At 38.4% G+C, this 16,538-nt stretch overlaps 1 protein-coding gene across 7 annotated transcripts in view; it reads left to right on the plus strand.

The window, feature by feature from the left end:
• Positions 1-16,538, plus strand: part of SCUBE3 (signal peptide, CUB domain and EGF like domain containing 3) — a 134,054-nt gene that overhangs the window by 32,638 nt on the left and 84,878 nt on the right. For 6 of the 7 annotated variants that reach the window (XM_039339451.1, XM_039339432.1, XM_039339423.1 and 3 more), the window contains exons 2-3: positions 6,536-6,658; positions 13,484-13,609. In XM_039339451.1, coding sequence (XP_039195385.1) covers positions 6,538-6,658; positions 13,484-13,609 — 247 coding nt within the window. In that variant the 5' untranslated portion in view covers positions 6,536-6,537. The remainder of the gene's footprint in view (positions 1-6,535; positions 6,659-13,483; positions 13,610-16,538) is intronic. The other variant, XM_039339480.1, reaches the window with a different exon arrangement.

Genomic DNA, 16,538 nt, shown 5'->3' on the forward strand with positions numbered 1-16,538 from the left:
CTTTCACAGCGATCGGGTGGTCCTTCGTCTGGACCCCGCCTTTGTGCCCAAGGTAAACTCGGTCTTTCATAGAGCACAGGAAGTCATCTTGCCAAATTTTTGCCCCAATCCTTCCCATGACTTGGAGCAGCAGTGGCACACACTGGACATCCGCAGGGTACTGCAGCATTACATGAAGTGCACAGAGCCTTTTCGTAGGTCTGAAGCTCTATTTGTCTCCTTCCGTCCAGCTTCTCTGGGACAGAAGGTTTCCGCTGGCACTATTGGCAGATGGATCAGGGCCTGTATCGCGGAGGCATACCAGTCCTCTTCCCTGCCAGCTCCAACTCATCTTACTGCCCATTCCACTTGCAGTGCTGTGACCTCTGTGGCATGGGCCACTCAGGCGTGTATCGAGGAGATTTGCAGGGCTGTGACATGGTCCTCGCCCTCCCCGTTTGTCCGAAATTACAGGATCGACCGCTTCGCTACAGCAGACGCCTTCTTTGGTCGGAGGGTCCTTCAGCAGGTGATCTCCGGGGACACTATTCCGGCCTTATCTGTTTCCCACCCATCAGGACAGTGAGGCTTTGGTATGTCCCATTGGTGGATTCTCCATCTCCTGTACTGGAGAAGGGGCGTTGTCTTACCTGAACACCTTTTCTCAGTATGGAGATGGAGAATCCACACCCACCCTTTCGGTCAGTTAGGCCAAATTTGAGGGTTTGAGAGCCAACACCTCATCCACCTTCAGCCACTTTCGCCCTCGTCAAGACTGGATCTCCTAGCAAGAGGGGGCATGTCAAGTTTGGCTACTTGGTCTCAAGAGCAGGCAGACAGTGAAAACCCATTGGTGGATTCTTCATCTCCGTACTGAGAAAAGGCGTTCAGGTAAGACAACGCCCCTTCTCCTTCATTCCAAATCTCAGTCATAAGTACCAGCATAGAGCCAGAAAAATTAGGTTACATTTTTACACATTGTTGTTTAATTGATTGGCATTGACAATGACTTGGATTTTGAAAAGAGAAAGATGTAAACTTGGGGTTGCCTAGCATAGTTGTTTTGGTGTGGAATGAAGCCAATTGAATTACAGGTCAGCAGATGTCATACCCCATTGTTACAGTGATTGAGCTAGAAGTCTTTACCAATTGGAAACCTATCAATGTGTGAGGGAAAAGAACTGTGAGAACAACATTTGATACATGAAACACAATCTAACATAGGAGGTAAGGGCAAGGGAGAAAATAAAAGTGCAGATATATTTTTTTCTTTTGTTAACCTGTCTGGAATAACTTTAACATCCCCAGATGGTGGCTCTTTGTGTGATAAGACATTGGTCTGGACGTGTACGCAGGTTCTGTGTTGAATTTGAGATTGCAAGCTCAGTACAATGGTCCTCGCTTAGTAACGACTTGTTCAGCGACTGTTTGAGCTTACAAAAGCATTGAACGAGTGGTACTTAATGACTGGTCCTTGCAGTTATGATGTTGCAGCGCCCCTCAGTCATGTAATCACAATTTGTGACTTTTTTGTTGGCTTCTGGGGGAGACAGCAGGAGATTATAATAACATTGCAGGATTTGCTTAAGAACAACTGAAGGGCTGGAATTGCCATCACTAAGGGACATGGTCACACAACATGACCATATTGCTTAATGATGGAAATTCCAACCCCAGTTACCATAGTTAAATGAGTCCTCCTATGTATTGCACACCAATCTGAGCATTTTATTCATTATACATGGTGTACCAGAAACTACTACAGACTTTCCGCAGTTTATAATAAAATATATTGATAATTCTGCTCACCAACCATTGAATTATTCAAATAGTATGGCACACTACTATCCACTGTTTGACTGCCACCACCATCTGTATGGAAGCTCTGCTCCAGAAGAGCTTATTGTAAACCTTACAACCTTATTGTAAAGAAAGACCTGAAATAGATATTGTTTCCATATCAAGAAATTGAGGTATTATAGGCTATTTTGGCAGTTGGTGATTATTATTTTGTAATTCATGTATGTTTTTTCTATTCCTTTTTAATTATGCCATAAGGAAGGCAAGCAGTTTTGCATGACTGTTTGTTAAAAACTATGTAAGATTAATGTCTAGCAAGATTCACTATGAATTTCAAAGCTGCTAGCAACCTTTGGCAAGCAGGGAAGAATATATAATGTGTTTTGGCTAGGAGATGCTTGTTTTGTTTTTCTCTTACAGTTATTTCATTTCTGGGATCTTATTTCTGAATTTATTTACAGTTGGCACTGAGCGATTTAGGTTTGCCAGTCTCTGTTAAAATGTTTTATGCTGCGTGAGGATAGAATAGGCCTTGAAATAAACACTACCTTGCCTTTATTTCAAAGTTATAGTTGCCAGAAATATTCCATCTGATCATACATGTGGACCAGGGACATTTATTTATTTATTTATTTATGAGACTTATATACCGCTTTAAATGCAAGCACTCTCTAAGCGGTGTACACCAGTAAGCAATGTATGTATATATTTACATTGCCCCCAACAATCTGGGTCCTCAGTTTACCTACCTCGGAAGGATGGAAGGCTGAGTCAACCTTGAGCCGGTGAGATTTGAACCGCTGACCTGTTGAACACAGTCAGCTAAAGTGGCCTGCAGTACTGCACTCTAACTGCTGCGCCACCTCGGCTCATAATGATTATCATTATTAATGCATTACAGTTACTAAGCAAAAGATCACTTAGAATTGTTTAAGCTTTATATAAATATTTACTGGCAAAGGTTTCTGTCTGTAACAATATGATTTTGACCAACAATTTGAACAACTGCTCAGTTCAGTTTGGATTGATTTGGAGGACATTTGATTTGACTCAGTCTAAAATTCAATCTTTGAACCTGTCATCAACCATAATTTAAAATCTCAACAGAACTGGACAAAGTTTTTAGGCATAAACAGTCTTTCTGAGGGAATGAAGACTGCTAAATTCCTGAGAAATAGGTGAAACATTTTGGATGCCTTTTTAAAAAAAATCTTTGCCACCATTCTTTTTACTTATATGATTTGAATAATATGTGGGTACAGCTGGATCTTTTCTGTTAAATAACTTTCAGAAACATGCGTGAACAGTAATTGAAATTTTTAAAGCAGGAAGAGTCTTTTCAGTAGAGTTGGAAAAACTTATTTAATTTGAGGGCTCAGTTTCCACATTGCCAGTAGTGATTGGGCCAAAATTGAAAATGGGGAGAATCAAAAGCAAATAGACTATTCCCTATCCCTTTTTCATTCTTTCATCATTTTTTCATTCATTTCTCTTTTATTCATGTCCTTTTCCTACTTTCTCTCTCATACACACATATAGCTATTCATATGAGCATAAATGTAAGGTAACACAGAGAGACCAAGTAACTCATGTGGCCTATAGTTTGCCTGCATGTACTTTACAGCAAGGGTCTCCAATTCCTGGTTCATGGACTGCTCCCAGTCTGTGGCCCGTTAGGAACTGGGCTTGCAAGGGGCAGATGAGTGAGCAAAGCTTCATCTGTGTATGTGTACAGGTTGTGAGCAAAACTATCCCTCCCCCCTCCAGTCCGTGAAAGACAATTTTTCTTCCAAAACCATCCCTGGTACCAGAAAGCTTGGGGGCCATAGCTTTACAGGATGTTTTCAAAAGTGGATTCATTTAATTTCTACCTGGATTTGGAAGGAGCAATTTTGAATCATGGAATTATTGGGCAAGACATTAGACCAGCCCACAAAAAATAGGGCAGTTTTAAACCTTGGTGATTTTTCTGAATTCACGTCTTCTATTATTAGAGTAACAAGTGGAGACCATGGCAGCCTTTGCACAACTAATTGCTGGCCTTCCTAGACCAAGAAACAGTGACTCATGTCATAATTACTATGCAACTAGAGATATTATTACTGTAATGTAATCTATATGGGATTGCTTTTAAGATGAATTGGAAACTCCACTGTATACAAAATTTTGCTAACTGTACAAGTAGGCTTAGCAGCATTAGACCAATGTTTCTGTAGCTGCATTAACTGGATCACAATTTTTTTTCAAAGTTTTGTCTCCTGAAAAGCAAAATACAATTTCAGAATGACTGTATCATGGAAGAATCTTGAGAAATATGAAATTAACTTTTAATGACTATAATATATTCAATTGCATAATGTTTCCAACATGTGGCATGAGTTAACAGGGCTAAAAGTGTTTTGCTGCTGATTTTTGTTTGTACTCAGTGTCCAATGGATCTTGCTGCAGTGTCCAAGAATAATCAGCCAGCAATGATGGATTCCAATTGCCCTGATACAGTTTTTTATTATGGCAAAGTTCTAGTGAAACCTTTCACCATGTTCATCATTGACTGCACCTAGATTTTCAGGAATGAAGTCCAAGTGTAAATGCAGAAAATGAATTTTCATTAACATCTTACACTTCATGGTCTTGTGTGCTCCAAGAAGTTTGTCAACCAGCTAATGTTGCTTGGTGCCCTGTAGTTGCCAAGAAAATTCTCAGCAACATCCTTGAATGCTTTTCAGGTGACTTTCCCAATAACATCTTCAAACCTCTTATCATTGATGATGTATTTGATCTGTTGATCAACAAAAATGCTTTCCTTAATCTTGGCATCAGTTATTCTTGGAAACAACTCAAATAATGAAAACCTTCATCTTCCTTGTTCATTTCTTTCACAAAAATTTTCATTAGTCCAAATTTTATATGAAGTGGAGGCAAAAATATCTTTGTCGAGTCAACAAGTAGTTCATGTGCCACGTTTTTCTGCCCTGGAACCAAGGACAGAGTGGCCATTTCTTTCTAATGTATTGTGATTCTCCTGCATGACTGTCTCATTTGCATATGTAGCAACATTACTTGGTATATCTGAGCTGCATTCCAAGCAGCAGAGTCACTACTCTCTACAGATGTTCCAATTGTATTTGGAGTACTGGATGTGCTTCAACAACAATTCTATTTTTCCATGTTTCTTTCATGTGTGCAGCATAGTCAACAGGTATTGAAGATGTACATTGCCATTGTGTAAAAACAGAAAGTTTCTATTAAAAGGTATGTGATAGATTAAATTACAAGTTATTTTCATGATTAGCAACCAAAAAGCTATACGATACACCAAAAGTGTCCAGGAAGCAATATCTGTATTGTCCAACAGTGAATATTTGGTAATTAATGGCAGACAAGCTCGATATTTTAATACAATCTATTTTTGTAGATATAAATAAATTTAGAGATGGCGTTGGAATGAAATACCACTAAGGAGGGATTTGGAGAAAGAGTTTCATAATTCTAGAGGCAAGTATGAGAAAGCAACTTAGAAAAGTACTGTCTTGATTGTGTTAGTATAAAAGGGGACAAACAGAAAATTAGACAGGCTTGTATGATTATATGGTACAATAATAATAAAGTTACATTCCTGGGGTCCATTGTATGTGTGGGGTCCATTTTCTGACCTATTTTGAAAGTTTACAGTAAGATTTTATTGTAATTCATAGGATTAGATGATGTATGAGGATATTTGTTTGTTTGGTATGTGTTGATATAATGATAATTGTAAATTGTCTAGAATCTTTCAAGAGGACATTATAGAAAGTATTGCATAAATAAATATAACAGTGGTAGCTCTGGGATACCAGCTGTCTGATGCTAAATGATCAGGTAATGATGTATCCTGATTTGTGACAAATTAAGCCAAGCACATCATGTGCATATCCCTAAGGTTTTTTTCCACAGTGAATTGGACAGTTTTGGGGGTGTAGATATAATACAGGGGTTCTCAACCTTGGCAACTTTAAGACTTGTGGACTTCAACTCCCAGAATTCCTCAGCTGGCTGAGGAATTCTGGGAATTGAAGTCCACAAGTCTTAAAGTTGCCAAGGTTGAGAACCCCTGATATAGTAGATGCAGCTATTTGGCAGATGCAGAATAATTTTGGAGTCTAATGTTTAACAACACATATTAATTCATAAACATTGAACTTAAAAATAAATCTATTCAATTAGGACAAAACTGTCAGGATCATGCAGAGCATATATAAAAGGAGTGGTCATACTTCTAACTTGTAACCTCTCACTTGATACTAAGACCATAAAGATTAAAAAACAAACAATAAGAATTATAGGGAAACCCTTGACTGGGAAAAATTGAGGAAACGTTACATGGCAGGTTTATAGTGAATGAAAACTTTAGCAATCATACACTGTAAAGCAGAGGTCCCCAACCTTTGGGGCACCAGGGACCAATTCCATGGAGAGAGGTTGTTGCATGGACTAAAGGGTGCCTGGTTTTGTGTGCTGCCTGCATCTTGCTTGTTTGTGTGGCCCGGTTGCTGGCATGCCGTGGCCTTGTACTGGTCCATGGACCGGGGGTTGGAGACCCCTACTGTAAAGAACCTCCATGGCCTCCACTAGACTCATTTAAGATTCCTACTCTTGAGAGAAATGGCAAAGGGCTCTGAAAATAAGTATGATTTTCTGATACTTTAATAATCTTTCCCCAAAACACTGTGATTAGTTCAGGCTTTGATTATGTCACATTTTCCCCTTTCCTTTGCAGATATGGATGAATGTGTTGATGGGACTGACAACTGCCATATTGATGCCATCTGCCAGAACACTCCCAAATCATACAAATGCATCTGCAAATCTGGTTACACCGGGGATGGGAAGCACTGCAAAGGTAGGCAGAGCAGATAGCACAGAAAAAAAAGATGGGAAATCCAGCTATGTTTACTTGCCCAAGCCAGAATTTAAAAATGACCTGAGATTAAATACCACTAAGTTGCAATGAAAAAGAAATACCCATTGGGTTTTGGGGAATTTTTATTAGCTGGGTATTGCCTGCAATATTGTAGGTGTCTCTGCAAATGTGTTTATTTCCTATAGTTGGTACAACTGTGGTAAAAACAAGGGCTATTCTAGATTATTTTTAAAGTTTCTTTAAAAATTATTTAGCTAAGTAAATTTATTATTTTCCTATTTTCTCTCTGGAGAATCCATCTTTCTTTGATGAAGTACTCATTCAATCTCCATTCAAACACAATTAGGCAGAATCTTGTTTAATTTTAACTAGGTTTCCTGAGATAATTTTCTCTTAGTGCTCCATAGCAGTTGGTTGAAATACTTAATGCAGTTGAGGGAGAAAGATAAATGATTTACTGAAATCAAATCTATGTGACTCCATTAATAATTTTGAGGTAAACAAGTTGTCTACTTCATAATTAATATTTGATGTCCTCTGAATGATCCTTGTATCCTATTTTGAAACAAAACTGGGAGGATCAGATTCTAAATCATGTAAAAAATAGGAAATTACTGTTGATTCTTCATTTAATCAGAACATTTTGTTGATATTGTATCCGTGATCGGAATATGTTAACCTATCAAAGTACTCCAGACAAAAAGCAGATAAATGAATACTAGCTTTATTTTTATTATAAGGTTAAATTAAAGAAGCTTGCAAGTACTCATCTTCTCCTTTCCTTTTACTCTCTGGAAAACTGAGAAGATCCCTTCTGAAACATATCCCACACCTCCTCTGCTTCTGTAGATTGAGATGTCTTTTGCATGATGATTGGCTAGCCTGTGGATCTTCCTACTGTCTCTTAAGGTCATTCCCATATACCATTACATAATGTGAAAGAAAGAAAAATACAATGCTGTTATTTTGGAAATTCTGTTGTATAATGGTAGTGACTCAGCTATTCGACGTAGTGACTTTGTATTTGAAGCATCAGTAACAAATACAGTTTTAATGACTTGATAAGAATTAGCTCCAATCACTGGGTGTAAGTAAAAGTTTAGGACACAATAATGAGAATGTAGAACAGCTTTGTCTTTCTTGAACTGGGTTTAATTTATTAAATAAATAAATCATTGAAGTATTGTCAATGTAATGTGCTGGAACATCCACAGTACATACTAATAAAACTCTTGTGTGGGTAACATTTAAGTGTTAAGTGTTAAGAAACAGCACATCATAGGACAACAGTTTTTGTACTGATACTTCAAAAGGGCTAATGTACAGACTGCACTCCAAATCTGGGACCCATGACTCCCATGGGATTGAAGCTTGGCAAGTTTGGGGTTGCTCCAGTGCTGCCATGCCATCCCCAGATGTTCGGTAGAATGGTCAACCCTCCAAAGGCTGGGTTGACTGGCATGCCCTTCAGATGCTGGAGACTAGGTAGACCAGTCCTGCCCTAGCCCTCTAGAGTAGTGGTTCTCAACCTTTTTAATGCCGCGACCCCCAACCAGTCGTAAGTCGAGGACTAAACCGGTCATAAGTCGAGGACTAAACCGGTCATAAGTCGAGTTCTACCCAACCGGTCATACGTCGAGGACTTTCCCTGCCCGGGAGCGCCACGCATGCATGATGCCACCCTCTGTGCCGGCCGAGGTGTAGCTGGCAAGCGGCAGAGACTGAGCAGGCCGACCACCGGCTGGGCCACCAGCTGGCCCAGCCCAAGGGAGGTAAGGCACCCTCCGGAAAAGGGAAAAAAATGGCAGACAGCCTTGCTTGGCGACCCCCGTGAAATGGTCGATCGACCCCAAATGGGGTCGTGACCCATAGATTGAGAACGGCTGCTCTAGAGGCTAGCTAGACTGGTCCTACTGTTGGCTGCTGGTGGGCAATCAGCTACAGTTAGGGAGCAGAAAGTTGGATGTTGCTTCCATCCTACTGTTTTGTTTTGGTTTTGCCCTTGGTCATTCTGTTTCTTTGTTTAGATAAGAAACATCTCTGAAACAATTACCCAGCGATTTGTCTAATTCTACTTAAGATCCTCTAATTTTAGAATAGATTTGAATGAAAGTTGAATAAAAGCCACTTTGGATGACCAGCTGTACTCAGCATGTGGTCCTCAATGGAACCACATTTACATGGAGAGAAGTGTGTAGTAGGGTGCCTCAGGGGTCTGTTCTGGGCCCACTACTCTTCAACATCTTCATCAACAATTTGGATGAGGGGATAGATGGGGAACTCATCAAATTTGCAGACGACACCAAGCTGGCAGGAATAGCCAACACTCCAGAAGACAGGCTTAGGATACAGGAGGATCTGGACAGACTTGAACACTGGGCGCTAGCTAACAAAATGAAATTCAATGGTGAAAAAAGTAAGGTTCTACATTTAGGCAAGAAAAACCAAATACACAGGTACGGTGCTCAATAGTAACTGTGAGAGGGATCGCAGAGTCCTAGTAGACAATCATTTAAATATGAGCCAGCAGTGTGCTGCAGCTGCCAAAAAAGCCAACACAGTGCTAGGCTGCATTAACAGAGGGATAGAATCAAGACCACGCGAAGTATTAATACCACTCTACAATGCCTTGGTAAGGTCACACTTGGAATACTGCATCCAGTTTTGGTCACCACGATGTAAAAAAGATGTTGAGATTCTAGAAAGAGTACAGAGAAGAGCAACAAAAATGATTAGGGGACTGGAGGCTAAAACATATAAGGAACGGTTGCTGGAATTGGGTATGTCTAGTTTAACGAAGAGAAGGACGAGGGGGGACATGATAGCAGTGTTCCAATATCTCAGGGGCTGCCACAGGGAAGAGGGAGTCAAGCTATTTTCCAAAGCACCTGAAGGCAGGACAAGAAGCAACGGATGGAAACTAATTAAGGAGAGAAGCAACCTAGAACTAAGAAGAAACTTCCTGACTGTTAGAACAATTAACCAGTGGAACAACTTTCCTCCAGAAGCAGTGAATGCTCCAACATGGAAGTTTTAAAGAAGAAACTGGACAGCCGTTTGTCCGAAATGGTATAGGTTTACCGGCCTGAGCACGGGGTTGGACTTGACCTCCAAGGTCCCTTCCAACTTTATTATTATTATTATTATTATTATTATTATTATTATTATTATTATTATTATTATTATTATTATTATCATTATCATTCATCGCACAGTCAGCCAGATGTTCAGCCTGGATTTGGCATTTTGTCTACCTATCGAGTCCTTACCCAGGACCTGGGATAGGCAGATGTTGATGTTTGATGGTATTACAGATATCGTCGCAGGATGGAAGCAGTTCCTAGTAAGGCCGCCTTTTGCAATTGACTAATGGCGAATTTGTCAATGCCAATGGTGTTCAAGTGGTGCTCCAGTTGTTTTTGGGATTGCACCCAAGGAGCCTATGACTATTGGTACTACCCTTGCTTGCTTTTGCCACAGTCTTTCTATTTCTATTTGTAGGTCTTTGTATTTTGTTATCTTCTCCAGTTCTTTCTCTTCTATTCTGCTATCTCCAGGCACTGCCACGTCCACTATCCAGACTTTTTTGTCTTTCTTATCGACAATTGTTAAGTCTGGGGTGTTATGTTGCAGGTGCTTGTCTGTTTGAATTCTGAAGTCCCAGAGCAGTTTAATTTTATCATTTTCTATGACTTTCTCTATTTTATGATCCCACCAGTTTTTGCTTACAGGCAAATGATATTTTTTGCAGATCTTCCAATGCACCATTGTTGCTACTTTGTCATGCCGCTGCTTGTAATCAGTCTGTGCAATCTTCTTGCAACAGCTTACCAAGTGGTCCACTGTTTCTTCAGCTTCTTTGCATAGGCGGCACTTACTGTCTGTTGCTGTCTTCTCAATTTTGACTTTGTATGCATTTGTCCTTAAGGCTTGGTCTTGTGCAGCCAGAATTAGTCCCTCGGTCTCTTTCTTCAATTTTCCTGCTCTTAGCCATTGCCAGGTTTTATTATTATCTGCTTTCCCAGCTATTTTTTTCATGTATTGGCCATGTAGTGCTTTGTCTTCCCATGCCTCTATTCTGTTCTTCATTTGGTCTTTCTTGTAGGCCAGTTTGGTCTCTCCAGTAGTTAGTAAGCCTTCCTGATATACTAATTTCAGTGCATCTTCATCATTGTTCTTCAGATATTCTTCCAAAGCCATTTTTTCTTCTTCAACCATCTGATGTACTTGTAGCATTCCACGCCCACCTATTTGCCTTGGTAGATAAAGTCTATCAATGTCACTGCGTGGATGAAGGGCATGATTCATTGTCATTATTTTTCTGGTCTGCCTATCCATTGCTTTTAGTTCTGCTTGAGTCCAGTCCACTATTCCAGCTGTGTACCTAATGACTGGGATTGCCCAGGTGTTGATTGCCTTTATGGTATTTCCTCCATTGAGTTTGGATTTTTAAGATCTTCTTCACTCTCTTGATGTATTCACCTCTAATCTTTTTCTTGACTTCAGTGTGCTTGATGTTGTCAGCTTGAAGGATACCCAAGTATTTGTAGTACTCTTCCTCGTCCAGACTCTTAATGTTATTTTCATGGGGCATCTTGATTCCTTCAGTTTTCACTATTTTTCCTTGTTTGATAGTAAGTGTGGCACATTTGTCCAAGCCAAACTCCATTACAATATCTTGGCTATATATACGGACAGTGTTGAGCAGCGATTCTATTTCAGATGATGTTTTTCCATACAGCTTCAGATCATCCATGTAAAGGAGGTGGGATAGTCTGGCAGATGTTTTTGATGTTTGATAGCCATGTCCTGAGTTATTCAGTATTGTTGACAGAGGAAACAGTGCAATAACAAATAGTAATGGTGATAATGAATCTCCTTGAAATATTCCTCTCTTGATATTAACCTCTCCCAGCTTCTCACCATTGATCTGCAACTGTGTCTTCCATTGTGCCATCGATCTTTGCACAAATTTTCTGATGTTTCTACTTACTCCTGTTATTTCTAGGCACTTGATTATCCAATCATGTGGCAGAGAGTCAAATGCCTTTTTGTAGTCAATCCATGCCACATTCAGGTTGGTCTTCCTTCTCTTGCAGTTTTCCAAGATCATTTTGTCTATTAGGAGTTGATCTTTTGTTCCTCTGCTATTGGGGCGGTTTCCTTTCTGCTCAGGTGGAAAGAGATTGTTTTCAACTAGATGCTGTTGTACTGCATCAGCTACCACACCAGTTAGTAATTTGAAAGTTGTTGGTAAGCAGGTAATTGGCCTGTAGTTACCTGGTGTTGCCCCTTTTGCTGGATTTTTCATTATTAGGTAGGTTTTCCCAGTTGTTAGCCACTTTTCAATTTCTCCTCCTTGTAGTATATTGTTGAACTGCTTGGCAATGAGTGGGTGTATAACAGTTAGATGTTTCAACCAAAACCCATGCAGTTCATCTTCACCTGGTGCTGACCAATTTTTGATTTTCTTTGCTCTTTTTTCTACCATTTTTGTTGTTATTACTAGTTCTTTCATTTCAACTTCTGTTTTATTTGCATCCACCTCTTTTAACCAAGCTGCATCCTTGTTGTATTTCTTTGGGTTATCCCATATCTGCTTCCAGAACTGCACTGTTTCTTCCTTGTCAGGTACTGACTGATTCCTTGCAGTTTCTCCATTGATGGATTGGTAGAAATGTTTCTGATTGGATTGAAATTGGAGGTTCTGCCTATAGTTTGCAATTCGAGCTTCATATCTACTGATTTTCCTGGCTATAGCTGTTATTTGTTGCTTTATTATTTCCAGTGCTTCCTTGATCTTCCTTGTTTCTAAGTGGTATTTCTTGATTAGGTATTCTTTGGTCTTCTTGTTCTTCAGCTTCTTTTCTTTCATCTGTTCTAGCTTGCTTGCATGTGATCTTAACTTGCTGATCTTATTTTCTAGTCTAACCTTCCATTTTTGTGGTGCACTGTTTGTTTGTTTTTCTTTTTTGTTGATTTTGCATCCCAGGTATTCTGTTATAACTGCAGCTGTGCTGTACATTAGTTGGTTTGTTTCTTGCAGTGAATTGGTGCTTATACTTGCTATTGCAGTATTTGCATCTTTTAATGCTTGTGCTAGCTGTTTCTTTGGAACAAGCTTCAATGCAGGCAGCCTTATTCTGTTGTTTTTGTGCTGTTCTAGATGCTCAATTATTCTTTGTTTCAATTCTTTTATTTCTTTAGTTAGAGGGTTTTGTTCTTCCTGAGAAAGAGGTGCCTGGTTTCCAAATGAGAACAGTATTATTATTATTATTATTATTATTATTATTATTATTATTATTATTATTATTATTATTATTATTATGGATCATCGCACAGTCAGCCAGATGTTCAGACTGGATTTGGCATTTTGTCTACCTATCGAGTCCTTACCCAGGACCTGGGATAGGCAGATGTGGATGTTTGATGGTATTACAGATATCGTTGTTGTTGTTATTTTTATTGTTGTTGTTGTTATTATTATTATTATTATTATTATTATTATTATTATTATTGCTGTGACTTCCACCATATTCCCATGTTGAAGCAAAGGCAGCTATAATTCTGTATCAGACTAGGAATTTAAGATTTCACAGGCTTCACAATTGTGTGGAAGGTTGACATTATGTTTGGCTGAAGTCTGTTATCTTTTCATTACAGGTTTTCTCCATCAGTGTGAGGTAAAAGGGTGCACCCCCGTTGTTCTCAATTTAGTCATTTTATAAATACTTGATAAGAGCTTTGTAGATTTTTGGTTCCGAAGTTCTTCCACATCACGTATATTTTCTTTTCTTTATTCAGATGTTGATGAATGTGAGCGCGATGACAATGCTGGCTGTGTTCATGAATGTGTCAATATCCCAGGAAATTATCGATGTACCTGCTATGACGGCTTTCATCTTGCACATGATGGTCATAACTGTCTCGGTAAGAAATTTACACATTACTTAAAATGTTTACTTTTAAATATTATAATATTTAAGGCTCCCCCCAATCATGTTTATGCTAAAAGCTGCATATTAGATCCTAATACAAAATTCTTCCAATTAATTGTTGAAGCTATCATTTCTGATTTAGTGAATTGGCTAAAATAAAAGTACATCCTTATGTAATCAGTCTCATCATGATTATACAGAAAGAGTCCTGTGTTGTTTAAAGTAGACAATGGCAGTGGCCTCTCATATGTGGAAAATATCTACTAAAAGTATAATTCCTTAGAATTCCACATTCTTTTGTTTTACTTACATTTACTTACATTTACATTTACTTACATTGTCAGTGGCATGGCTTGAATACTTTTCTGATTCTAATGATTCTATGCCATCACATGACATTAAATAGGTAGTTTAGTTATGTAGTTCCACTACAGTGTTTATTGATTCTATTTCCTACAGAGAAATGCAAATTGCTCTCAAGCGGTTTCCTCTTTTATCATCAAAGATCTGTACTGTAATCTCCACCCTTTCTGAGAGCTCACGATTGTGATAGCTGGATTTATTTTGCAAATATTATTTTAAACAGTGGCCTAGTAAAACAAAAGTTAAATTTTGTTGTTGTTATTCCAGTGGGGGAAACAAAAAATAAAATGATGAGGAAAGATGGTAAATATTAATGTCTGGCAGTTATCAACTTAACCTGTTACCCCATCTTCTTACATTTTACTAGTAAAACACTTTACTTTTAAGGATGTAAAATGTAATAACTACTAGATAAATTGAGCTCAGATATGCACTTTATTATTACTGTAGTGCATATCTCTATATTTTTGTGTCAACTTTACAAACTTTATTCCAAGTCAGAATTTATTTTTCACATGAAATATTGTCTGCTATAATCCTCTTTATTCCTAAATAGCACATAGATGAGCCCAGATTTTGGAGAGTGGCAAATTGATGGAGGGAAATTAGTAATGGATGTTTTATTTTTTCCTAAATATACAAAGTAATTTATTTAATATAATTTATAGGAAGAAAAGCTTTGCTCTTGAGCTATGGGCCTTCTTCCCTGCTTAATTGCAGTTAATTTGAAGAAAATGAAGAAAATTTGTGTTACCTCTCCAACTGTCACATAGGTAGCTTTGTTTAATCTGTCATATTAAATGTATCTTTCAGAATAATCAACTTTCCCCCAAAAGGTGCATTTTCTATGAACTAAGTAGCAAGCTGACAGCCAATTAAAGTGCATTCAATTTTGGTGCTGGGCAATTCTGAGACTAGTGTTATTTTTGCTTATTAAATAATTAAAATGTGTGTACTATAGCCAGTATTCTTTAGTTGTTGTTCCTGAAATTAAGCTGCATTTCATATTCTTCTGATGAAAAAAGACAAGCATACTAAGCCGTATAAGTCTTAAGTGCTATTGCTATCCACAGTAAGGAATGGCTTCATGATCAGCAACTCCATTGTCCCTTGTGACTCCCATGTGACACATACCAGATGCATTATTTCCATTCTCGGTGAGCTTTGTTTAATTTCAATAATGTCATGTAGCCAAACCTGATTTAATGGATCTTCCAAGGAGTTGGAGGAAGAAAGATTGCTTCTCCCCCCCCCCCCAATTTGGAAAGAACAAATGGCCAATCAATTGAGTTGCTGTTTTAAAGCTTTTGTTAACCATACAAAGCTTATGTTAACACTTCCATTCCCAAGTAGGTCAAGATGCCGTCTACCTGGAAAAACTGCTCTACTGACTAGTGTAGATTTTCACACAGAGGAAATCATGAATATTCAAGATGCAATATGAGCACAGTCTTGATTGTAAGACTTAGCTTGGCCTGAATGTGTATTTCAGCTGCCTTAACCTTTTTATTATTATACAGCCAAAAACTTCTGGAAAGCTTTGCTCTTTAGAAATGTGGCATTGATTGTTTTGATTTACTTCTGGAGATTATGGAATAATAGTTCAACTCCTCTTTAGAACAGAAAAGCAAGTCCTTAGCAAGTGCCCCTGATTATTTGCAAGTATTAGAAAGGAAAGTTTTGCAGAGATTTCACTTATTTGGACATTCACATGCTTTTATCCTTTTGTGGCATATCATGGAAGCTCATGTGTCCCTGTACATTCTTATCTTCAACTCTTGTTCCAGCAAAACAAGGTGCAAGGTTGCTATTGATTTTCCTGGATGTGTTCAGAGACAACATTCTTAGAAGCTCAGTTTGTCAGGAGCAAGTCTTGGCAAGTCTTGGATACAGGTAGCTAACAAATGAGTTGGCTGCCTCTGTGTTTGCTTGCCTTTCAAAACTACTGTCTCAACTGTTTGCTTAAGGATAAACAAAATCACTGAACATGTATTCACAAAAAAGAGAAGAGCTTAATTATAGACTACCAAGAATGTTTTTCTTCTCCCACCCTTTTTTATTTCTGAACTTGTCAGGATTAAGCATTGCTTACATTTTACTTCTGAAATTGGAAATATATGGGCCGTGTATATGAAGTTGCCCTCATACTGAGTCAAATGATAGGTTTGCTTTTTTTAGTTATTAAGTTTCTTCATTTCCAGTAACTGAACTAATAACTTTTTTGATACCTGAATTCAATCACTGGGGAAGCCTGTGTTGAACCAAGGACGTCCTTGCAAATCACATGCAGGAAGTACAGGTAGTCCTCGATTTACAACTGTAATTGAACCTGAAATTATGATCTTAATTCAATGTAGTGGTAAGTTGAGGCATCACTTTACTGGATCTAATTTTTCTGACATTTTTGCACGTTAAAAGTAGGGTTTAGGTAACGGTATTCTCAGATAGAAAGTGTAACCATATGCAGTGATGCAAGTATGAAATAGCTGAAATAGTTTTAAAATAGCTGAAATTGTTAGTTTTAGTTTAGCTAGTTTAGTTTTAATTCTTGTGATGTT

This window comes from Crotalus tigris, unplaced genomic scaffold, assembly GCF_016545835.1.
Source record: "Crotalus tigris isolate CLP2741 ecotype Arizona unplaced genomic scaffold, ASM1654583v1 scf7180000017550.10884619, whole genome shotgun sequence".
NCBI lineage: Eukaryota > Metazoa > Chordata > Lepidosauria > Squamata > Viperidae > Crotalus > Crotalus tigris.